Source organism: Eutrigla gurnardus (assembly GCF_963514095.1).
Source record: "Eutrigla gurnardus genome assembly, chromosome: 9".
Lineage (NCBI taxonomy): Eukaryota > Metazoa > Chordata > Actinopteri > Perciformes > Triglidae > Eutrigla > Eutrigla gurnardus.
This window is the reverse complement of record NC_139923.1, coordinates 14,090,296-14,116,142: the sequence shown is the minus strand read 5'-3', so window position 1 is coordinate 14,116,142 and position 25,847 is coordinate 14,090,296. Positions and strand designations below refer to the sequence as shown.

The 25,847-nt window shown below is 43.7% G+C and overlaps 1 protein-coding gene across 1 annotated transcript in view; it reads right to left on the bottom strand.

Moving 5' to 3' along the window:
- Positions 1–24,089, bottom strand: part of LOC311019064 (DENN domain-containing protein 2A) — a 31,502-nt gene extending 7,413 nt beyond the window's left edge. The window contains exons 1-8 of the mRNA XM_084018247.1: positions 23,727–24,089; positions 9,121–9,207; positions 4,527–5,555; positions 2,900–3,027; positions 1,382–1,494; positions 1,091–1,288; positions 741–834; positions 113–163 (exon numbers count right to left, since the gene is read on the bottom strand). Of these exons, the coding sequence (XP_083874373.1) occupies positions 113–163; positions 741–834; positions 1,091–1,288; positions 1,382–1,494; positions 2,900–3,027; positions 4,527–5,555; positions 9,121–9,206 (1,699 nt within the window). The 5' untranslated portion in view covers position 9,207; positions 23,727–24,089. The remainder of the gene's footprint in view (positions 1–112; positions 164–740; positions 835–1,090; positions 1,289–1,381; positions 1,495–2,899; positions 3,028–4,526; positions 5,556–9,120; positions 9,208–23,726) is intronic.
- Between the last annotated feature and the right edge of the window lie 1,758 nt (positions 24,090–25,847).

The window sequence follows — 25,847 nt, the reverse complement described above, 5'->3', positions numbered from 1 at the left end:
CCATTTGTGTTGACCGATGATGTGTGTGTGTGTGTGTGTGTGTGTGTGTGTGTGTGTGTGTGTGTGTGTGTGTGTGTGTGTGTGTGTTTAAATATTATTTTCCTGTTCTCACCTTTTAGTTTCTCCTCGGTGTCACTTTCCGACTCACTGTTCTCGTCTGTCACTAAATCAAAGAGAAGAAAGAGGGGAAAAGAACAAACCGAGTGTGAGCAGAATGCAAATAACAATCACAGGAAACTCAAAGCACATGGAATTTGCTCTCATTGCTTTCATTCCTGCCACTATCACACAACCACCCAGTCCACTGAAACACATAGGGAAACATAGTCTCAACTGCCCACCGAATGTGCATGTGATTGTTCCTTTTATGAAGATAGACCTTTAAAGACGTTCTGGTCAAAATAGTGCCAGATCATCATAGGATTAATTAATCGGATTGTTTTTTATCCGAACAAGAGCAGTAGCAATAGCAGTAGCCTTTTTATGAATTCCTGGAAACAAACCAAGCACTACACCTGCATCTGTTTTTCACGAGAGAGAAATGACTTGTTCCGTGGCCCACAGCCACTTTCCACTAAACTTTATAGAAATCTGTTAATGTGAGACATCCTGTTAACTTAAAGACAGAAAAAAAACACACACAAACAAAAACACAACCTCCTTGATTGAGGCATGGCAGAGCTGGAAATGATTTAAGAAAGTGCATAGAGCGAGGTTTATGAAATTCAGAGTTGCCTCACCTCTCCCTGAGCTGGACTCTGTAGACTGAGACACCCTCTTCATTCGCTTCTTCCCTCTTCGCGCCTCGAAGATGCCATTGATTTTCAGCACCATCTGCAGGTGGTAAAGGGAAAGAAATGTCCATCTCTAACACTTTAAACTAATAATCAAAATCTGCCAGGCTCCTCACAAGATCATTTCATTCCACCTTCTGGGAGGCCGTCCTCTGGGCACACTTCAAGTACATTTTCCCTGCCTTACTCATCCCCAGACGGCAGCATGAGTGGACCAGCTCCGACCCTTCCCTCAGAAGTACACTGGACCATATCACAGACAGCAGCATGAGCTCTATGAGAGGTCTCTCCCATACCTTGGGGATTTTCCTCCGTCTGCGATTGTACGGGTCCCCAGAGAGGCAAGGGGTGTCGTCGGGGCTGCTGGGTGTGGAGGGGGGGCTGATACGGGAGGGGGAGGAGATGCCAGTGTCCCTGCCGGTCTTGCGTAGCTCCAAGAGTTTGAAGCTTCGGCGTTCTGAGTTTTGTCTGAAGAAGCCAGGCTTGGCGGAGAGCTGGGGAGGTCAGATAAGAAGGTCACTTAAGTATATAACTGCTTCCATTACGTCTACTTTGGTTTTTATAATGATGTATTGGTGATCAGATACCTTAGTTGGCATGTCACTGAGAGGAGACGAGGACGACGGTGAAACACATTTGCTTCCCAAAAAACTTCTCTCCAGCTCTATATCCTCATAGGGGTTCTCCTTGGATGGAGGATCTTCAGAACAAAACAGTAGATTTATTTTTCAAAACTAAGAAATCAGCGTCACATTGATTACACAACAGCTTCACACAAGCGTTCCCAAGAGCAGATAAAGTGGGTTTTTTTTCAAATCAGTTTGTTTTGCCAGACGATTCCTACTCCAGATGTGCAGAGAGCAACCAGAGGCAGCAGTGTGCTCACCCGGCTCATATTTCACTGTGACGATGTGAAGATGCTCGCACAGCTAAATGCACGTCTAGCCACCAGTCCTCCCCTGAAGATAAGGAGTGAGAAAGTTTCATTTTTCCAAAACCCGTGCCTCTCTTTTCTTTCTTTGTATCTCTCTGTATCACTCCTCTGCACTATCAATCCATCCACCAGATGTGACCTGTAGGAGACTTTCAGTTCCCCGCTCCATCTACCTCGGAGGAAAACAAGGGATCAGTGAACAGTTCTTCACATTGCTGGATGACGAGCACGGGGCACAAATCCCCCTCGGTGCGTCTGTGTGTGCTGTCAGCTGTGCACACGTGAGTTTGCATCAGCCGTCGAGGCGTGCGTCAGAATACGTGAAGTGGTGACGGTTGCTTTCCCCTCAGTTTAAATACACTACAGGCATGTGGATCCGGTGTTTAAAGTGCGCTGAAGAGAACCTGGTTTGTGTGGCGGCCGATGACAAGACTATGATTGCAACATAACTGTTCATCACTCTATATCTCTGCCTCCCCGAGCTGCTTTTTGAAGTAGACAGTCATTCACTTCACCCGTGGGACACTGAAGTGTTTAAGCAACAGTGTCTGAGTGTTTTAAAGAACAATACTATTGTATGAGTGGATGAAACTATAAAAGAATCCAAAAATAAGCTGCGGCGTCACTCAAATATAATTAAACTTAATTTGCCTGTTGCAAGAGAGCAGCACTCATTATACACCCGTCTCTGGGATGAAAACCAAAGACCCACTGAAGAGACTGCCAGTAATGTGCCCTGGCTCTCAGCCACTCACATTGCACTGACAATCACAGCAGCCGGCCTCGGCTACAGCACGACCTCACACAACGGCACTATTGTATGTTATGAAATTAAAGGGGCTCTAGGTGGGGTTGGCATAACCCTGCACACAATAAGGTAGGAAGGTAGTTCAAAGTGGTAGCTATGATTTTTAATAAAAGCCAAGCAGCGTGGCTCTAAATTAAAACCGGAGCAGAGTAAAGGAGGTTGGCCTCCTCATCACCTCTGCTACTGATCTCTAAGGGTAATGCTGTGTATGAAGGGTATAGACAATAGGACAGCCTACCTTCAGTACAGAATTTAATAATGTTCTTTTTAGGTTTTGACGATAACATAACACATTGAAACCATTGATTTTCAACAGATGAAGCCATTTTTTGGGGGGGAAAAAGTGTGATATGTATCGTTTACCTATTATGTCCTCGTAGACATTCTCTTCTGATAAAGTGCGTGTTAGGCCCAGTCTGGACTGAGCGTACCAGTCCACCCTGCAGCTTTCTGTAGACGACTGGAGCAGATCCTCAAATTCATAGGACTTCCTGGTGGACAGAGCAATACAGAGCTTTAGGAAAAAATGCACACCAAATAGAAGGAAGGAGTTTTGAGTGTTCCTGTTGATGCTTTTAAGAATGTTTGCTATGCCAAGCAGGAAAAACTGATGTTACCAATTTGCTAGTTGCCACAACTGAATCGCTGAACTGACGAACATCTGTGTTTCATCACCGCCAGAGATTTAAGCCCAGCAGAATGAAATGCACGGGGATCAGTGGTTGTCTTCCCACATGCATGCACATACTGCATGTACAATTAAACTAAGATGTCTCTTTATTGGGTACAGCTTGCTACATCCATTGCAATACAATGCTACAGCCCTAGAATGAGTCCTAACTGTCTAAAGCGTATCATATTCAGTGCTGCTCTATTAGATTCAATTATAGTGAAAAATGTTGTTGTATGATTTGTAATGCTTGTCTTATTTCATCAGTTGGTTTTTAAATTATCATTTTGTGGGACTTGCATGTGAAAACTAACCATTTGTGTGTCATAATGATGTCAACTTTGTTTGCATAGTCCCTGATATATAAAGTAATGTGAAGCAAAGTAAATGAGTTATGGATTTAAACAAATACCTTTCTGAACTTAAGCTTTATAATAACAAATGCAATTAATTGCAGAGTTGTTGCATAGCATTAGGTAAAGCTAAGTGTATCTAATAAACCGCCAACTCAGTGCATTTGTTCACACACACAAAAATGTACACCGCAAAGGACACTAAAAGGAAGACAGCCTGACCAAACAAAGGGCTTGACACAGCAGATTGAGCAGAGTGAGGCCTCCACATATGGTATGGAATGTAACGGATCCAAGGCAAGCTCCAAACAAGAATTCAGACCGCTGAGAAAGTGAACAATAGCTGTACTCCAATAATCACACAGTTCACATTTGTGGTAGAGCTCTGTTTGTTTGTTTGACTGTATCTGAATGTGAATACTACTTAGAAGAACCAACATAATAACTCTTGGCAACATAAGTGATTCAGATTCTGGACCACATTTTACACTTTACAAGTACACACATCTTTACATTTACAAATGCAACAACTCCTTTGTGTTGAACAGTCCTTGCACAATCCTTTTTAAGGTCATGGCCTAAATTCTCTAAAAAAAAAAGAGCAAAGGGCCTCTTGGACATGACTCACACCACTCTGCATGTTGTTCTCCTCTTCCAGTAGATTTTTGGAAAGAGGAATGAGTGGAGTTGATGTGTACATTCCTCAGCTCCAACCAGTGAGCTCATTCGTTGGGATATTTAGAAACAGGATGATGTCACCCGGTGGTTTTGATTTACAGCAGATGGTGGGAGATGTTGTTCACCTCAGTGTTTGGTTGCTGATGGTAGGGGGAGGGTCAACGGATACACAGACTTTGAACAATATATTTCGGAGAATTTTGCTTTGAGATGAAGGTCTAGGATGGGTTTCTGTAATGCAAAAACTATTAATGGCTGCCCATATGTGTCTAATTACTTATTATCTTACCTGTTACTACTGTCCCGGGGTTTGTCAGCCCAGGGTCTCCTACACACTCCAGGTGGTGGGCATGTGGGCAAAGGTGGAGGAGGAATGGAGGGCAAAGGGGGCAAGTTCCTCCTTCCCTTTCCTGAGCCAGGCCCTGAAGCTGGGGTAGTGGGCGGTGTGTGATGCTGGAAGGTTCTCTGAGGTTTAGGTAGAGGGTTTATAGATGGAGCACCTGGCTCACTGTACACATTCTCTGAATCCCTCCTCCTCCGCAACCCACCAGGTCGAACAACGTCAAAAGTCCCAAAAATGGGCTCGTTGCCTCTCTTTTCTGTTTCCTCCAGCTCCTCCTTTGATGGAGGGCAGAAGTAATTCCCTGGAAATGCCAGTGAAGGTCTGTCAGGAACATCCTTTGTTGCCTTCTCCAGTTTCTTAACATGAGTTAAAACACTTTTCTTGTCTTGGAGCTGTTCTGTTGGCTTGGAAGCCCGAAATCCCCTCTCAAGGATCAACTCTTTGTCTTTGTTTGTTAGGCCCTCTGGTGACTTAGGCCTTGAATCCCCCAGCTTTCCAACATTCTCCTTCCCTGAGTCCTGTCTGTCCCAGCTGACAAACCGCTTGCTATCTGTCCTTTGGACCTCTGAAGCTTTAGATTCCTTTTTCCTCACCGTCTCAACTTCCTTCTGTGTCGTGCTCAGTGGACATGTCCCTGTAGACGCTGGTGGGGCAGGCTCCTTTTTGCCCTCCCATTGTGAGATCTTATCACGGATGCTGGCAGTCTTGACCGGGCTCTTGTCGTTCAGCTTGCCACACAGCCCGTTCTCCATGTTGGGGGTCCGTGGATCGGCCGTGGTGGTAGCTCTCCTGTGAGCCAGCATGGCGTCAGGAGGACCTGGGCTGTCACTCAGGCTGAGTAGGGGGGAGAGGGGACGCTTTGCGGACACAGTGGTGTCCCTCCTGTCTCTGTCCCCTGGTGACCCGCACACCTCTTGGCGCTGGGGCACCACAGATGAAGGAGCCGCCTGGATCTGCAAGCCACAGCACTGGAGCCTAGAAACAGAGCACACATAGAGAAATCAACGCACTCACTTGACATTCTTGCTTAACCCTTAAAAGGGTTTGCAAACAAATTGCAAGTGTCGTATATTAGAATTAAACTTAACAAATTGCACATACAATGCTGTCATACAGTGAGAGTGAGCCTGTAACAAAAAATGCAAGTAATAAATAAAAACCCAGCCAATGAGAAGCCCCCCCTCCCTCTCCCCTTGAAGATTCTGACGTTATCCTATGAAAAAAATAATTGATGTAATAAATTCAACTCAATTCAAACTTGCTCGAAAGAGGATTAGTTGTCTTTTGATTCCCCTTCAACCTTTATCCTGATTCTGAAAATCCAGCTGAAAAATAAATTGTCGTACATTACAAATCCAGCTAATTTAATAATCTAATGTGAATGTTGCTTGCTATTATTAACAATTGTTAAGAAAATATATGATTTCATAATCTTAAAATAAGATATTGGTGCTTTCTGGAGTTTTTTTTGCATTTTGCAATTAGGGGCTGAGTCTTATTTAAAGATTAACAGGCCGTCAATCACAGGGGGAACAAATCTAGCAAAACGGGCGAAGAGTCTTCTCTTGTTAAATGATCTGTACTTAATTCAAACCAGATAAATAGAGGCAGAAAGTACATTGCACTGTTGTCAACTGTAACAATTTATAGTGCAATTATTTTCATAGCAATGTCACTTACTGCCTTCGGTGTACATAACTAAGAATCATGCTTCCCATAGCTCTTAAAGTTGGCCATGCAACATGAGCAGTTAAAATTACATCCAAATAGATCTTTGTTTTATGAGGTAAACAAGAATTCTTGTTAAAAGAGCTCAGACGTCTGTTTGGAGCCCCTGTTTCACCTCTGAGTCACTCCTGAAAGATTACTGGGTCACGCCTGTTTGAACTCTGGCTTTCAGGGTCAAAGTTTACAAGCTACACACACACACACACACACACACACACACCAGCTATTTCTGGAGTGGAGATGAAAGTATACACAGAAGAGGGGAGAGGCTGAAGTGCATACGTGCATCTTTTCTTTTCTACTCCCAACCCTCAAATCTTTGTTTTGGCCCAAAGACTATTCATCAAATGACTGAATTTCCAACAAACAGAGGAAACGTGGCCTTGATGGGTGACTTCTGATGACTTTACTGGATGTGAAAACCAACAGTCATGCAATCCAGAGGAAATCTCAGTGGGAATTACTTATTCAAGTTTCCTGAGAGACCCTTAAAGAAAAGAAGAAAAAAAACTTGATCTTGTAACTATGACCATTGAAGAAGCCAATTCATTCGCTTTTAAACCGCTCTGGGTTTTATGGGTTTGTCCCCCCCTCTCTTTCTCCTTTCTTGTCCCTCGGTTGAAACAGCAGTTTTTATTAAGCATGAAGCAACAGAATGGAAAACTAGGTCAAATAGAAGAGCCAAGGAAAGGAGAGGAGTAATCAGGAGGGTCGAGTGAATTAATTAAAAACAAAAAGCTGGAGCAGATGGAGAAGCAAATTAAGTGCATTTACCGCATCTCTAAAATATTATGATTGTGTTTGTGATTTAGAGAGAAAGAGAGATGGGTAGCAAAGCTTGTCCAACACTCGCAGCCAAGGATAGGTGGAGCATGGAGATGAGGGTCAGTGGGGGCGGACGGAGGGAAGGGGATACAAGGGCACAAAAGCACCCCTAACCAGCTGAGATAACACCAGATCAGCGGATAAGAGAAAGGGAATGGGCTAGACAAAATAAAAGAGAGGCAAAACTAACTTCTTTTAATTATATTCTTGCTTATTAACATTGATAATTCTCCAAGCGAAATGTACAGATCCTTTGAGCAATGGTAGCTACAGGAACATGGCAGACCTTAAAAACAACATTTAAACCTTCTGCTAGACAATCCCTGTTATTGGCACACACCAAATCCCTTCATTATAACCTAAATAGCACTAATGAATATTGCAAGGAAGACAGAAGGGACTATAGCGAATGGTCATGGAGGCATCAGACAGCGGCAGCAGGGGGGCAGCAACAGTATCTAGGTGCCAGATGGCCAACTCGGCCCTGCTCTCCTGCCCTGCTATTGTTGTATTGCTGACCCTAATGGAAAGGGGTGTCTCCTGTTTGCTTAAGAGCAGTACAGATCTATATGATGGTTATGGGAAGTGATGGTTGTAATGTTCAGGCCCAAGTGAAATACTGTACAGGCTCACAGCTTTTTTTTCATATCCTGCAGCAGTCAGATGATCTACTAGTTTCAGTGTTTATTTTCCCCCCAACTTACAAATGATTAACCTTCCAAATAAGGTTGTGCTATGACTTCACATTGTTGGGGGGTTCACAAGAGGTATTAAAGCAGCAGAGGATTATATATATTGACTTTCGGTCTCTAGTACGGTCAAACAAAAGAAAAATTGGACCATAATTTCCATTTTTAATTTGCAAATGCAAATTCGATAGCGAGTCAAGCATTTAGTATTTATAAAAATGAATACCTACAGAATGAAGGGTTATGAGAGCCTTGCTCAAGGAGACTTAAAGTGATGGTTCGGAGTGAAATTCACCCTAGATAATTTCCACCATGACATCCAGCCAAATACCCCCTCGGAAACATCTAGGGATGGTCAACATTGGTCAAGATAGCCGCTATCAGCCAAATGGCTTAGTACTAGCGCTATGGTACAGAGGGTTTATCTCATAAATTACCCCACTAATAATGCATGGAATGTTACCAAACATCTGCAGTAGTACACATAGGGTCTGTTCTCACAAAACAAGGCATTTGAAAGTTTGTAAGTACACCAGGAGTTTATTTAAAAGAACACTTGCCTGATAGCTTCTATCCTCGGCTACTAACGCTAACTAACGCTACCGCAGCGTAGACGCTACTTCCGTGTTTACCCAGCCGATGCTGTGACGCGAGTTTCACGCGAGAGTATGAAAAAGTTTCGCTAAATGTTTATAAATGCTTGTATTATCAGGTCAACACTTGTCAACACTTGTTGACCTAATAATACAAGCATTTATAAAAATGTGTTGACCTGATAATACAAGCATTTATAAAAACTCAGCGAAACTTTTTCATACTCCCGCATGAAACTTGCGTCACGGCATCGGCTGGGTAAACACGGAAGTGGCGTCTACGCTGCGGTAGCATAGCAGCCGAGGATAGAAGCTATCAGGCAAGTGTTCTTTTAAATAAACTCCTGGTGTACTTACAAACTTTCAAATGCCTCGTTTTGTGAGTACAGACCCTATGTGTACTACTGCAGATGTTTGGTAACATTCCATGCATTATTAGTGGGGTAATTTACGAGATATACTCTATGTACTATAGCGCTAGTACTAAGCAATTCGGCTGATAGCGGCTATCTTGACCAATGCTGACCATCGCTAAAAATGCTTCCGAGGGGGTATTTGGCTGGATGTCATGGTGGAAATTACCTAGGGTGCATTTCACTCCGAACCATCACTTTAAGCAAATAAATGACCAGCGTATTTGCTTTACAGTTATGTTATCATCAGAATCAGTAGATACAACATTTGATTGGCTTTTGAGGTACCTACCCGTTGACTGATTGGTAGATACAGTTGTCAGTGTTTGTACAGAGCAGCAGGGCCCTCCCACCAGTCATGGTGCTAGCAGCTGGCATCCTGCACACATAAAGAGAAACACTGTCAGTTAGCATAATGTATTTGAATAATGGGATGAGTGCATTGTGTGAGAGTTTGTTGAAACATGTGAATGCAAAAGCAGAAAATTCAGAAACGTTTGTGGGTTTTTTTTTTAACTAAATATATGGAGATCCATCCATCCATCCATTTTCTACCGCTTATCCTGTATTTAGGGTCACGGGGGGGGGGGGGGGCTGGAGCCAATCCCAGCTGTCATTGGGCGAAGGCAGGGTACACCCTGGACAGGACGCCAGATATATGGAGATGGTACATAAAAATAGGCGGACACACAGATTAAAAAATGAGACTTGAGAGGAAGAGCTGCGTCCCCAGGACCTCCTTAAGGGAAATAAACATCTAACTCTAGTGTGTGAATGTAAAGACCAAATAGCTCAAAGCTCTCATTTCTGTGGCTAACAAAACTCATTTTGTGAACCAAGCCGCAGAGAAGCAGACCTCACAGCTCGCATGCTATAGCCATCCCTCCAAAACTCCCAAACACCACTTGATTAGTATACAGTTGAAAGCAAAACTTTAACAATAACTAGACATAGGGTCTGGACAGCACCTATGTGTGATTATGGAAAACTTACCAAAAGCTCCACATTGTAACGTAATTAAGCTCAAAACATTGACAGCTGGAAGCCAGAGAAGGGCACTCAGTTCAACTTTTTAAGGTGATCACTCAGTGTCGCGTCTTTTTCCAGAGCAGATTTCAGAAGTATTAAGAAGTAAGAAAAGTACTGCACACATATATTGTTTTTGCACTTCAACTCCTCTCCTTTCATTCCAGAAAATAACTTTCTGAATGTGCTGTGTGTCTCCCAGTACTACACATTTCCCTCTGTTCTTTATTACGGACAAGTAGTGCCAAGGAGACTGTGAGGGGGAGAGATTTTTACTTGGTCCATTTGTCAGAGTTTAATGAAACCAGATCCACTTGGAGCCATAGTAAGACCATTCGTATGTAACATCAAATTAGAAACGCTGGTGCACAGCGCTCATGACTTGGCCTATAAAAAGGTTGGTGGAGGGTTGGCATGGAGCAGAAGGGCCTAACCTCTGTCTGGCACAGATGTGGTTAACATGAGAAAAGGGCAAAGGTCACGGCTAACTCCTGTTGACATTTGTTCTTAAGTAAATTCACAGAGACACTAATACATGTTTGCCACCCGGCTCCAGACCAACACACAAAACCGCAATTAAAAACACACCTACGCAGATCTACACATCCTGCCAAACAGTTCACACACCACACCAAATTATGAATGTGTGCGCATGTGTTACTTCAACCAGATGTTCTGGGATACTTTAGGGTATCCGTAGGCCGTTAAAACATTCCCAGAGCACTGCCTGGACCAACCTGCATTAGCTAACCCTGACACTTCTCTCCATTGCCCCCCGACTATGTAGGAATGTGACCCAAATTCAGCTGAATTCGTCAAATTCTTGTCCCAACTGGCAGTCAAAAAAGCCACAATTTCGGTAGATTACGTAAAAACGAGTCCAGCCAAATAGCTGAACTCTTCCCCCGAGTTAACAACATAATTGGCCCTCTGGGTCGAGTGTTTTGGAATCATTCTGGGCTTTTCCTCTTTTCTCTTCCAGAATGAATGGAGAAATGGACTCTGCGGAAAAGTTGCGGTCTCATCTGACAAGAAGTGGACTAAAAATATGACGTGTCAATTTTTTTCTTAAGTTTCTAGTTGTGCTTACAGCTCAACAAACACCTCTCTGTCGCTTGGCCTTTAGCTCCTCCATCAGCCCAAGGCCTAGCCCCTCAAAGGAAGGAGGAGGAGAGTTTACATCAGCCATCCACCGGCCTGAAGACCCAAATTATTTTCAGCTGCGAGCCGAGCAGAGGTCACATGTTTGAAGGGAAACATCAACCAATTTTTCCCCCTTCCTCCCCCTCCTGATTCTTTTCTCCTTACTAATATCCAACACAGAAATGAAGAACAGAAATCCTGCATGGAAAGGAGGGGGGGGACTGTGAAGAATGTATAGAGCCTCCTAATTTTACAGTTTAATTTTTCTCTAGGTTGGGGAAGGTGTTGGATATCACAGGGGGAGAGGAACGATGGGTGAGGGGGGCTGGGAAGACAGGGGTTGTCAAAACTAAAGAGGAAAGTGGATATTGCAAAGAATAATACAAGGATACTGTTGCACTGTGAAAACAGTGTAGGCTTTTAGGCTGCCCCACTTCAGTGTTTGGAGCCCCAAGGCCAAAACAGAAAGTGCTGTTCAGCGGACAATCTAGTGCCTAAAAAGGTAATTTGGTATTTTACACAATTCTGACCTACTGGGCTCAACCTGACAAGCAGGTAGTGTCTTGGTGTCTCGGAAAAGCAGTACATTTGACAGCATTGCTCGTTCTACAGCGTTCGGTTACTGAGGAAACTCTTTTTCAGGAGCAGCAAAGGCTTTTGTCTCCTACAACTATTGGCAACTATTGTTAACCCTGACCCTCATAGCAAAATGGCCACCATAACAATGCAGAGACTGAGGGAAGCCATCTGCTGAGGCCAATAAAAAACGTCACGGGAAACTGCCCCCTTCAGCCATAGCCCTGTGAGGTGTGACCAGTCGAGTGCATGTTAGAATGGAAATAACACACAATATTATGTTTGATCATTTAAAGAGACAAACTACTTTTCGTTCTGAGTCCTTCAGTCCTACTCTCTCTACACCCAGAATCTCCTGTTGACGTTTCGGTTTTATCTTAGTTTCCTAATGACCTTTCCGATAAAAATCATTACACTGGTATATTCCATAACAGACCCGGCCCTGGCATCGGATGAAAAAGGATTGGTGCTCAGTGTACATCACACAATCTTAAACACCTTGAAGCCTTTAGATAGAGATAGCAGCAGTTAGGGTCAGACGCAGGCCATCAGAGCCAAGCATCAGTTGCATAACAAACCCCGCGGGAGATTTTTTTTTTTTTATCAGCGGATGGACACTGGTTATCTAGCCATGGACAGATTATTACAAACATACACTGACGAATACCAGAGAAAGAGATGTTGTTGTTTGTTTGGGCTCCACGGTTGAATCATGGTGTTGCCACGCTGTAATGAGTAGGATTTCAATTATCGACTAGCACCACCTATTTAAAAAGTATTCATGAAGTGGAAAGAAGGAATCAAGGGGGGTTATGCATTATAGTACTAACAAACTATGGTATTTTTAACATAAGTGCAGCAAACTAAGTTTGTCTGAGGGTAGCAATGGAGTTCAAATATGTGCACATTTCCAGTTTGTACCCATCAGAAGTGACAGAACAAGATTCTCACCTTCACACATCTGGCCAGCAGCTGTATGTGGTGACTGTTCCACCATCTGACAAACCCTTCAGATGAAGCATACAGGCAACGTCTGGCACAGCTGCTTCGTCAGATTTACCAGTACTGAGGCACAGCTGCTCTTTGAGCCAAATGGTAAGAGTGCTGATATACTAATGTTCAGCATAAAAAGGGGAATTTGTACTGCTGGTATTATAATTATGCATTCATCAATTCAATGAGGAAGTGTTGGATATTTTGAGCCGCTCACGGCAAAAGATGAGGAATCAGAAAACAACACGTTAGGACAAAGGGAAGGACAGATTGACGAACGGATCAGTTGACTGACAATCAGTCTGACTCTTTCATTCTACAGAGCCATTTGGGTCGGGATGGTTATGATTAGTGTCAGATATGCATATCTAGGGCCCCTATACTCTTCACCCATTTGGCTCACAGAGCTCAAACGCCAGGTCTCTACAGAACAGGCCACTTCATTGACTCCTAACTCCACACATCTGGCACCCTGCGTAAACTAAATACTATTGGGTCTGATCATAGAGATGTAAATGAACCACTGACTCACAAAGACATACTTCTGTACAGTATGTTAGCCAGATTGCAGATTACTCACCGGCACACACATGCAGGCATTTCATTGATGACTGTTTTTTTTCTGTTATAATGAACTCACACAATGTTAGACTCAGAGAGGGACTAAAATCAGCCTGGACTCATATTATGGCAATGTGATGACACACACACACACACGCACACACACACACACACACACACACACACACACACACACACACACACACACACACACACACACACACACACACACACACACACACACATTTTCCATGAAGAGTTCCTCAAGCTGTGTCAGTTATGAGTTAGTCTTGTGTGGCGATGTGAGAATCCTGTTGTCAGTGATAAACTATAAAATCATACTCTTTAAAGTGGAATGCAAGCATAGATAATAGATTTTGTGAGTCATCCTTTTTAGCCTTGCATCTTTGTTGTTGAGCTCTTTGTGCGCACACAGTCTTTAAGTGTTAACTCTTGGTGTGAATCTGACAGAGTGTTGCTGTTGGAGTTGAACTTTGTCACTCTGTATACGAGAGGTGCTGTCAGTGTTTCCTAGCTATAGATTTGCCTCTGAGTTGTTGTCAGCGAGCCTTTGGCTGGCTGCTGCTATAGTGCTCTGAGGCCTGTCTGCCTGCCTCTCCCCAACAGCTGCTTCTCATAAAGATTTCATCCTCCCCTCTATTCCTATGTCCCTCCATCCCTCTGCTAACACCATGACATCACCATCCCTTGCTTGTTCTTCCCCAAACTGCTCTCCTTTTCTCTCTGTCATTTCGAAAATACCTAAAAAGGGAAAAGTCGCTCAGAGCATATGCTGCATTTCACACTTATCAGGACATGGAGTCACATAAAATACAGAAAACGAGCAAAAAGAGGCAGCCCCTGAACCACTTCCCTTCTTATGAGTGAGGTTTTATGTCAAACTGGGACAAATAGTCAACATTATAGCTCAACATGGGAATAATATACTGCAAAGAGAAAAAAAAGTATTCATATTCTTTTTCTTTCTGCGCCCACGCTGAGTTGAGGACCCTATCCCTCACAAGATGTGGCTCACTATAGCATGTGCCAAAGCCTGGCCTGCAATCAATTTAACGCACCACTGCACATTTAGCCTGCTCTTTCTGGAACAGAGAACTTGGCTGCCTTTTTCCTCCCGGTCCTTCACTCTTTTTATTTCTCCCTTTCATTCCCACTCAGTCTTGGAGTTGTGGGGACAAAGGTATGATGGAGGTGGGAGTGAAGGATAGGAGGGAAGGATAGAGAGGGGCTGGTATTTATAGCCTTATAGCCTCTCGCTATCTTTCATACTATAACGTACCATATCTTGCCTTTTTGCAGATGTGGAGCATAGATTATTCATGCACAGCCAGATTGTTTTGAGTACTGCCCGCTTGCCAGATCTGACATGAAGTGTTTGTTTTGAGCGATGTGGGGATTTCACAGTGACTGACATGCTGCCTTGACCTGGTAGGGTTTTGACAGGGTTTGCCCGATTTCTGGAGAAGTAGAAAAGGAAGGGTTGATGGTAACGGAAGGGATGTATGGAGAGGAGAAGGGAAGGAGAGAGGCAAATAAACAATGGAATTTTATCTGGGCTTTGCAGACTCCCTCTCTCTTCTTCCCTCTCTGTTTCTGTCTCTTGTTCAGGGCCCCTGCTGCTTTCCCAAGCTGATTTCATAGCAAGGCCTTGGACAAGAGCCAAAGAGGCCAACTATACGACTATGTATGCCTGTATCTGCGTATGTATCTGCCCATGCATTCAACTGAAAATCAGAAAGTGTGTCATAAGCCTGGAAGCTGCACATTCAATGAATTTATCATTTGCTTTCCTACATGCCATGTTTACCTCTCTCTTATCTTCACATTTGTATCCCTCACACACATTACTTTTGCATCCTTATCTTTCCATTCTTTATCTAACCACAGACCGATCTTTGCTGTATGATGTGCAGTGGTAAAGATGCCTATCAGCTGCCCAGTGTCCTATAGCCCTTCTGCCCTGCTGTGCTGTGTCCTCTTGCCCCTCCACTTCTCCCCCTGCTCCCTCCATTGTTCGGAGAGGATGGACGTTAGACAGCATTGAAACTTGGTTAGCCACAGAACCAGACAGGAACTGATGGGGGATACCACAAACAATTAATTTCTCCCTGCATGTATTTTTCCTTATCAATCTCCTCTAAATATAACACAACAGCATCCATTGTTGTATTGCTTACACCGCACATACAGCATTTCTTGTTATTGTGGTTATGACTGAGAATCTGACGGCCTGGGTGTCTACAGTTTATCCCACTGGGAGCTTGAAGAATGGGCCAAAATATTACCTCAGAAAATGCATAAACAAACCTTAATTATAATTGGGGCCACAGAGGAAGCCACGATGGATGTAATTATGGTGCACATACACAACCAAAGGACAGAATGCCATACCATTTAAGATGCATATGCATACAATGAACAGTTATTTTCTTGTTTATGTTTGTGTACACAACCTCACAGGAAGTGTAATGTGATTTACAGGAAGTGGGAATGTGACTGGCCTCCCGTGTCTTCTAAAATGAAGTCGTCAAGCTTTTGCATGGAAACAGAAACAGGTTTTTTCGCTTAAGAACTCATCCTGTACTGTAACAACTTTAGTTCATTGTTGATAAATGGGACAGCTCTGACTACCACAAGGTCAAAATGGCAGCAAACGGAAGGAAAGCTCCAGACAAACTCAGCAAAATCATCCTAAAAGTCCTTCTCACTCGCTCCACCTGTCAGAGTTTACAAATGATCGTCCCCTCACAGTTTAACCACAGGCTTTTCATGGGGAAGGTCTCCCTTTCCCACTTGGAGTTTGTGGCTTTCCTTCCACATTCCACTGACTGCAAATGATGCGGCTTGCAGGCTAACGATGCACTAAAGTCTTCAAAGTGATAAGCCCTATTTGAAAAGTTTGTAGCCTTTCACGCTGTTAAAAGGTGAAAATGAAATGGATAATTAAAAATATTTGTGGACACTTTTAAGCACAGGGGATTTTTTAAACCTGATCTGACCGGGTGGAAATTGGGTTATAAATGAATTCTTCCAACTCAGCAATGGCTTTTGCCTATTGCCGACACATTCAAAGAGGCCTTAACTCGCTGAATGGAGAGAAGGGAAGCCTCTCTACCGAAGAAAAACACAAGATCATCACAACAAGAAGAGAAAAAGAAGTGGAGGAGGATGAATCTGCCTTGGAGGCAGAGCAAACACATCTCTCTATCTCCCCATCTGGGAGCGGGTGTCGTGTTACGTCGGAGCATCTGTCCTTCGACTCCCTCCCACAGACATGTCAGCCCTCCTCCCCACAGACAGAAAGCTCCCATCAGCAGTGCTCCTGACTCATCCCTAGTCTGCTCCCCATTACCCCGCTGGCTCCACAGACCAGTACCCATGCCAAAAAGTCCCGGGGCCTGCTTTTAAACGCCGCTCATTTTTGACCTACACAGCCCCATCCAGCACTGCCTCTGTCAAATCCAGATATTTGGTACATGCCAAGCTGATACACTACGACAGCGTCACAGACTCTTTGGATGTTGGCAGAAGCTCAAGGCCTCAGGATGTGTTTGGTCAAACTTGTCACTTATTCAATACCATATATAGTACATATATTTCTATTTCCAATGGTGTATATTAATGACTTTGGTGATCCTTGACGTTTCCTGTATATCCTGTATTCCTGTAATAACATTCAACTATTGGATGTGTTGCCAGATTAGGTACAGGCATTCTGCTAATTGTTGTTGTGCTAATTAGCATGCCACTGTGAGCATGTTAGCTTGCTGACCTTAGCATTTACCTTGAGCACAGCCTCACAGAGCGAGGTTAGACATCTTTTTGTGTTGGGCAATAAAGCTATTCTCAAACTGAAAAGTCTGCTATCCCTTTATTTTTTTTCTGTATTCAGCTCCCTTCTTTCCAAAAGCAAATTAGTGCACACACCATCAGGCTCATCTGGCAGTAGGAAACACAACCTTGGTGTAGATGCACCTGTGGTTGGAGCACTGTGGTTGCAGCCAGCATAAATCATCACTGACAGTGGATGTAAGGCCATTGACAAGAACGCTCGCCAAACAAAAGAAGCCGTGGAGCACTTCCTGGCAACGAGCCTCGCTGTTTGGCAGGCAGGGATGAAGTTCAGTGGATGAGGTCATTCATAAGCAGCCACAGGTAATATGCCAGGTGACAGACGCACACACGGCTTTTATCATCTGCAACCAAAGTGTATTGTGTTTCACCGTGCCCTTAAACACAGAGACAGACACGGCATGTCCTACACCTCAGACAATACCTGTCTCTGCTGTTAACAACTCCCAAGGGGCCTGGACTTTACACGCAAGGAAGTGTCATTGAATACGCCATCATTCAAAGGGAAAAAAGACTCCCAGCTGAGTGGTATTTACTGCATCTGATATAACATTGTGCTGACACACAATGTGGGATTCTTGCCCCTAATGGTAAAACCGTTCCTTTGGAAAACAGGCTCAGCCACAGTAAACGTGCAGGAGTGGACCTACACAATGTTTCAACAATAACCTGGCTTCTTCAGCACGCTAACATTATTCTCTGGGCCCAAGATCAAATTTCTCCTCCAAGCCACAGTCTCTGAGCTGAGCTCCAAAACCAAAATCCTCTCCTCTCATTCTCCTTCCTGTTTTTCACCCCCTTCACATTTTTAAGGGTTCCGCTTGAGAATTCCCACCAGAGCTCCCCCGTCCCATCCCTGCTCCTCTGCATGCCTGCACAGAAACAGATTTTTACAATTATAATTGGCCGATCCCCAGTGGGAGCCAGGCAAGGCGAGAGCTTGGGAAAGTGCTCTTCCGGAGTGTAAACTCCAGAGTCAGAGTCGGAGCCGGCATTATTGACCTCCACACACCCCGTGACCAACAACTGTGAGCCAGAGCCAAGACCGCCAGTGGACAAAAAAAAAATGAGTGAAATGGAGAGGGGTGTTTAACGCCGCCGATGCAGGCCAAACTAAACTGATCTAAAGGTGTGCGTTTCCATCGGAATCTCCTCAGGACAAATTGTACTCAACGTCAATGCATTGCAGTTTGAATTTTAGAACAGCAAACTGAATCAGAGCAACAACATGCTGGGAGGAGAGAAAAAAATATTTGTGCTTAAATTGATAGTTTTGTAATGCAACTGAGCCTATCCCCATCTGAACTAGACGTCTATACAGAACTACAAAAAGGAGTGACATAGACTGACAATAAGAAAGGATAAGATTATTGTAACCGTCATTACACTAGAGACAGAAACTACTACTTTCCCAGCTCTAATGCTTGACAAGACAGTGTTTAGATATGATTGGGTATGATATCAAAGCTTTTCTGTGTCTGCAGTGTGTCTGGAGTGGCTACTCATTAAGTTGTTACACTTGGATGCACCCCCAGACATTGTTTTTATTCTCATTATAGAGCGGATCCCTAAATTGACAGGTAAACAAGATTCTTCTCATTCTCAGTCACGGCTGCAAGAGGAATAAAAAGAGTAGAGAAGAATAGAAGAGCAGTAGCCTGATGATTTGAAGGTAATTGCAGTTACATTACAGTTTTTCCATATCTAATATTGCACACACATTGCACATCACCAAACTAATAAAGCATGCGGTAACCTTTTTCCCCATTTTGCTCGGAATGCTCATTATAACTAGGCAACCGGAGCCTAAATCAACAAGCTGTACAGCCACATTAGAGCTACACTTTGAACCCAGATGGATGCCCTTCCTTTCCAGACGGCAGCCGTCCCAACACACACGTTATTTTTCCAAACTAGTGATGTCAAACAAATGGTAAACGCATGTTCACGTACAAGTACACTATGTCAGTGAATGTTGAAGTATGTTTTTCTGGGCACGTGTTTGTATGTGTGTGTGTGTGTGTGTGTGTGTGTGTGTGTGTGTGTGTGTGTGTGTGTGTGTGTGTGCGTGTGTGTGTGTGTGCGCGTGTGTGTTGGGGTTTAAACCACCACCACACGCTGCCATGGGTTCGAGCTGCGAAGCCAAACCAAGCTTAAAACACTAGGCTTTTGGACGGTGTTCATCAGTATCGGTTTGCTGAGATGATGACACCCTGCCGTCAAACTGCAGCTGCCTCTGTCTTTGACTGATGTGTCCTGTTAAATGTCACAATTAGACTTCCATAACCATTTTCTCTCAAGTCATGGTCTGATTTCTTTTTAATACAACTCAAGACAACTTGCAGACAGAGCAACCGCTTGCAAGCGTCAGCTGCGAGCGTAAGAGTGTGCACATCAGTGTGTATGTGTGTGTGTGTGTGTCAGGGATGAAGGTGCATCTAATGAAAAAACCATGGCCACCTGCCAACTGGAAAATTCCCCCAGCATCCAGTGTGATGGTATGCATTATCCGTGCATGCATATATGTGTTGGTTTGACAGAGTTACGGTTGTCTACCACACAGATGCATTGTCCATGCATCTGTGTATGTGTGTGTGAGTGAGTGAGTGAGTGAGTGAGTGAGTGAGTGAGTGTGAGGAGGGGGTGTTTTTGATCACGACTAAACCCATGGCCATCTACCAACATCAAAGACAATACGTCCCCCTCTGTATCTTTGAAACAAGAGGAATCCTTTCACCATCACCACAGGACACATTCTTTCTGGGCGCGTCACTGTGGTGACAACGGCAGCTCGGGGACGGCAGGAGATTGGCCCGGTGGGATCTTTAGGTTTTGGGCTGTCCCGCAGAGTGCCTGTCAAAAGCCAGTTCCTGGAAGAGGAGGGGTATACAGGCTGTAACCTCCTAAAGGCCTGCTGTCACTTTTCTGAGCAGAAAAGAATAGAGAAGACAGATTTCACTGGCAAGACACAAATGCACGAGCGACCCGGGAGGAAAATGTAATAAAATGAGGATAAACCGTGAAAGTTTGCCAAGGTTATCACATTTTCACATGAATATGTATGTAGACGCCTGTGTATGTCCACATGATTTATTATTTGTGTTGAGATTTAAATGAAGAAAAAACATTTATTTAAAAAAAACTTTATTCCTGTTTATTATTCCAGTGTATATGGGACCTGTAAAGAAAAGGTATAATATGTGTATTATTGCAGGTGCAGTGAAAATGTTTGCGTGCACCTAAATTAAAAAGTTCATCATTATCAGAAAAATTGCCCCTCCTGAGATTTTTAAAATCATGTGTGCATGTAAAGCAGGCATCAAACAGTTAACCCACTTGTAAATTGAGGCCATAGTGGCAACGTTATTTGCCTGGATGAATTCGCACTCTAATGACCCATACCAATCATCAAGATCAGATCCCAGCTTCCAAGATAGAAATAACAAGCTGATTCCCTTGTGTGATGACATACTCAGTCATGGTGCTAAACATCTGATGTTTGAGTTTTCAGGACGTCTTTTTTTTTCTTACAAACATGCATAGGCCTACTGCTAAAAAAAAATCCTGTTAACCTCTCCTTAGTACATTTAAGACCTCATGTGTTGCATGTATGATGTTATATGTTATATGTCATGGTGTGTTTATGCTAGGAATAATGAGTCAGAGACTATAAAGATGTATTCGAGTGTGTCAGTATTTGTGTGCGAAAGATGGAAGAGAAAGAGACAATGAGAGAAAATGCCCTGAGAGTTAATTAGTGCGTGTATGACAGTCAAATTAATTACTCAAGGAGGAAAACTGTGATAATTACAAGGTCAAAAGATAAACTCTTTCCACCACAGTGCACATTGTCCTGCACAGCAGTCATGCAGACAGTTAGCCACCCTGACTCGGAATGTAAACAACTGACCCAATCTGACAGACCACTGTGTGTAACACTGGTACACACACACACACACACACACACACACACACACACACACACACACACACACACACACACACACACACACACACACACACACACACACACACACCAGAGCCCCCTTTACAAGATAGCAGCCCACTTATTACCTTGCTGACTAGCAGACAGACAGTCCCTCTGTCTTTATCTCCAACTCTATAAACCTTCTCCTCACAGTGCCGGAGAGTCAGCCAGTCTCAATTCAATAAACCCTCAACTTTACCCAGTTAAGTAAATACACCGCCAGCACAGACAGAAACAGGAGAGCAGAGGAATGTTGATTTGTGGTTCATGAAACTCCTATTGAACTGCAGAAGCGCTGTTCATGTATGTATGTCAATATGAAGACAGCATTGGATTTAAGAGGCGGGGCAGAAAGTTGTATCTAATTAAAGAGCCCTTCAGCTGCTATTACAATCAAGCATATTAAATCAAATGTTCCAGTGTTGCACATCCCATGGAGCTTGTTCTTGGGTTTAATGATTGCCCAGCAGCCGGAACTAAAGAAGAAGAAGCTGCTGAGATGGATTATGCTGGCTGGCTGATAACCATCTCTTATGGGTCATTGCTTATAGGACACAGCAGACATTCCTAATGCATTGTGGTATGACATGCAACAGAGCGTCCGTTATCTTCATGAAGCGATTTGGTCACAATGCAGATACACAGATCTGTGTCAAACTTAAAGATGCCCTGTGGAGTTTTTCACCACTAATGGCACTGTAGAGCAGTATTTTGATGGAAATGTACCTATATTGTTTGTATCACGATTTCTACTAGTACGTGCAGACAGAAAATACGGTGTATGCATGCCACAAGCAAAGGCCTGATTTTATACGCGTTTCTTCTGGATGCAGAGGGCAGCCATTAGTTGCTAGTCAGGCATGTAACATGCCCAATGTGTTGGTAAATTAAACTGCTGTTTACATCAAAAACCAGCCGTGTCTGAAAAAGTGCTGTCAACATCATCCCTGTTTCCTGCAATTGCACATATTGTCATTTGGAGATAATAAGGTAACAATACACTAAGTTAGTGAAGAAGTTGATCTTGCAGACACTGCAAATGTTTTATGAGTTAGGAAATGCATTCAAGATGTTCAGTAGGCCTTCAGGGTGCATTCTGCTGCGAAATATCAACAAAATCATGTTTGTTTTTTGTTGCACAGTACAGACAGACAGTGTCTTTTGTCAGCAAGGGATATGAATCATTAGCCTTTTGTTTCTCCTGGAACATATCAACGTCTTACAAAGTGCATTTAAACAGAAATGCACCTTTTTGCAGGTTTCTGTGGTCCCACCACTGTGGCAGTCTCGCTGCTCCTGCCAGTTGGCAATCCTGTTTATATATTGCGAAAAATTCAATTAAAAATATGGAAATTCCAAATGCGGGGCTGCACGGTGGTGTAGTGGGTAGCACTCTCGCCTCACAGCAAGAGGGTCCCGGGTTCGATCCCCGGGTCGGCCCGGGTTCCTTCTGTGTGGAGTTTGCATGTTCTCCCCGTGTAAGCGTGGGTTCTCTCCAGGTTCTCCGGCTTCCTCCCACAGTCCAAAGACATGCAGGATGGGGATAGGTTAATTGGTGACTCTAAATTGCCCGTAGGTGTGAATGTGAGTGTGAATGGTTGTCTGTCTCTACATGTTGGCCCTAGGATAGACTGGCGACCTGTCCAGGGTGTACCCTGCCTTCGCCCAATGACAGCTGGGATCGGCTCCAGCCCCCCCGTGACCCTGAATACAGGATAAAGCGGTAGAAAATGGATGGATGGATGGAATTCCAAATGCATCACTTCCTGCACATCAAAGTATTTTCGAGGCCACAATGCAGAAGGTGGTAAAATGAGGAAATGTTAAATTATCAATAACTGGCCATAAATTAAAACACTGTTTCATGACTTAGATTAATTTTGGCTTTTATTAAACTATGTATTCCTCATTTTCACTGGCATCCTATTTATCCGTTCAACAACTGGAGTTGAGAGAATGACCACAGGTCCAAACCCGACCGCACGGTTTCAAACATGCCTGAATAACTTGTTATCCCTAACAGCTGACTTTATAGAACTCCTCTGTCCTCCCCTTGGAGGTCCCCACACCGGCCGGCCTCACACACAACAATCATGCACTGGGACTCTGCATGAGGAGGTGCCTTTGTTCACTGTGAAGAATGCTCATCTAACTTATCCTCTCCTCTTTGCTCTCTCTCCCCCTCGACAAGCCGGTTTTGGAATGTGTTGGTTCCAAATGTTCACCGAACCATCTTTACCGTTTTCATTTAATAACAGACGAGGGCAGCTGACAGCCAAGGACTGTGTGCGTGTGTGTGTGTGTGTGTGTGTGTGTGTGTGTGTGTGTGTCCCCTCACGTGTGCTCAGATACTTCAGCGAGCCATAGACGACTCTCTTGTGGGCAACAGCAATGGACTTGCAGACAGTTTGAAAATGACTACTTGAGTAACACTCAAGCATACTTTAACTGGAGCCAAAGCAGCCCAGAATGAAATACGGCTCAAATAAACAGACAAAACCACATCCTAACATTTACCATTCATACTGATTTAAACAAGCATAGGCGTACATTCTGTACATGGACACACACACAAGCATGCTGACACATTCAAGGTCACACGCAAGCAAAGCTGGACTGCAGAGAATATGTGAGAAGGCTAAGTCAAAGAAAGAAAGTCACTTTGTGTTCAATATGCTATGTAGAAAGAAATGCAAACACACATATTGTCACACACAGACAGACACTCTTTACATTACCTTTCTGAGCTGGGTGAGCCCTGGTGAAGTGCTCTTGGAGTAGTTTCTCATTTTGTGTAACCTGACTCCACAGAAGACAGCATCCACTTGCATGGCTCCTTTCCTTCCAAGTATTTTGCCGATTCCCCTCTTCCTCTCTCTTCCACGGTTTGTACACCCCTACCACCAACTTGTCTCACTTTGCATGGCCCCTGCCTGTACCTCCCACACAGAGAAAGACACAGAGTGCAGATCCAAGCACACCACAAGTTTGAAAAACCTTCAAAGTAAGAGAAATCCCTCCTCCCTGTTTACAGCCCTTTCTAAGCTCTCAAACACACATTCACTCATTCGGACTCCTATCTCTCAATGACTCTGGCTCCTTCTCTTTCTCTCTTCCCCTCTCAAACTTTTCCCAACCCCCTCCCTTTCTCCCTTCCTCCCTCCTTCTCTATTTCTCCTCCCTCTCCATTTTCCATCATCACACCCCTCCACATCCCCTCCCACCCACCTAAACCCCCCACCGCTGAACTAATCTGCAGCTGGCCGGCCGATTGGAGCCCTGGTTGCCGGGGAAACCGAGTGTCCTGCTAAAAAAAAAAAAAAAAAAAAAAGGAGGAATGGAGCAGGAAGGGGCAAAGCTGAACACAACTGAATACATAAATAACAGCCTCCTCCGGGAACCAATTAAGCAAGCCCGAGGGACCATTTTCCTCTCTCAGTGAGGGGACAACGTGTTCATCTATTTTATCTCTGCTAGAATTTGTTTATTAGTTCACATGTGCCAGTAAGCAGCAGCAAAAACAACAACAACAACAACTGGCCTTCAAGTTGTGTAGAAGCATAAGTGGTGTGTTGTGAGACTGAGTGTTCTCAGACAGAGAGTGGTTTGACAGTGTTTGGGTTGATTACCGCTGACCTCTGCTCAGTGAGAGAATACAAACTAGGGAGTCCAGCTCACCATCAGGCCCAGGGCTGCAGCGTAACTCAATGCTCCTGTGGAGAAAAAGTGAGTGAGAGAGCAGGAAACAAGGCTGGACATGCATACTGATGACTGTGTGATTAATAATTAACCTGTTCAACCCCACAGTCCTTCTTTGGCATGTCCATTATTATAAATGTATGTTTTACGGACAGTTTTCAAAGCCTGCAATCTCTATTTAAATCTTGGACGTATTTAATGATGCCCAAACACTTAACTTCCCATTCCCACAAGATTGCATCCATTAAAAGTGACATTTTAGATTGTAATATTGCACTTAATGCAACAGTGTGATACAGTCTCTCTAGTGAAGTTGAAGCAAAGATATATTACATGAAGATTAGAGATTAGACTATCCCACTAGTCCATTAATCAAGAGGTCGATCAACAGACAAATTAATCAGCACTGTTTTAACAGTTGTTTAACCTTTAAAGACACTTTTCAAGCAAAAATACCCTAGTTCCAGTTTCTTATGTGCAATTATTTTCCATTTGTCTTTGTATTTTGTGATTGCATTTAAATGTTGCAGTACGTTTGCTGTTCTAACTACACCATTTAGTAGTTTAATCAATAACAATGTTTTGCATGTCAAATCTGAAACAACAGAAGTAACTAGTGACTGTAGCTGTCAAATAAATCTCTCTGGACTGAAGTGGAGTAGCAGCGAATGGAAATACTATAATGTACTGTTCTTGTGTTATGGTAGTATATTTTCCACCACTAAAATATACAGTGCACACACAAACAAAAGACACATGCATGAAAAATGTAAAAGCACACAAGATTGGGTATCATGGGTGCCTTGTAATTATAATTTGACTCTTCAGATGTATGATACAGGATCTCACAAATGCATTTATAGAGGCCTCAGCTGCATTCCTACAGTCATTTCACTGAGCAGCCTTCATAAAGTATCCGACAGCACCGCCTCTGCAGAGAAACTGTCCTGCTGACCTCTGCGCCCAAACCCCTGACCTCGCCTTTGAAATGCAAGAGAGATCTAAAAAAGCCTGGCTTGTCCGTCAATAGCTGTGGGGGGAAACGGGGTGGTTGGTGGGGGCTGGTAACATCTGTTTGGTGTTTATCCCACCTTATTGTGTTGCTGAGTCCTCTATCAGGCCTACAGATGGGATCCGGGGAGTGTACGGGGCCCACTGTC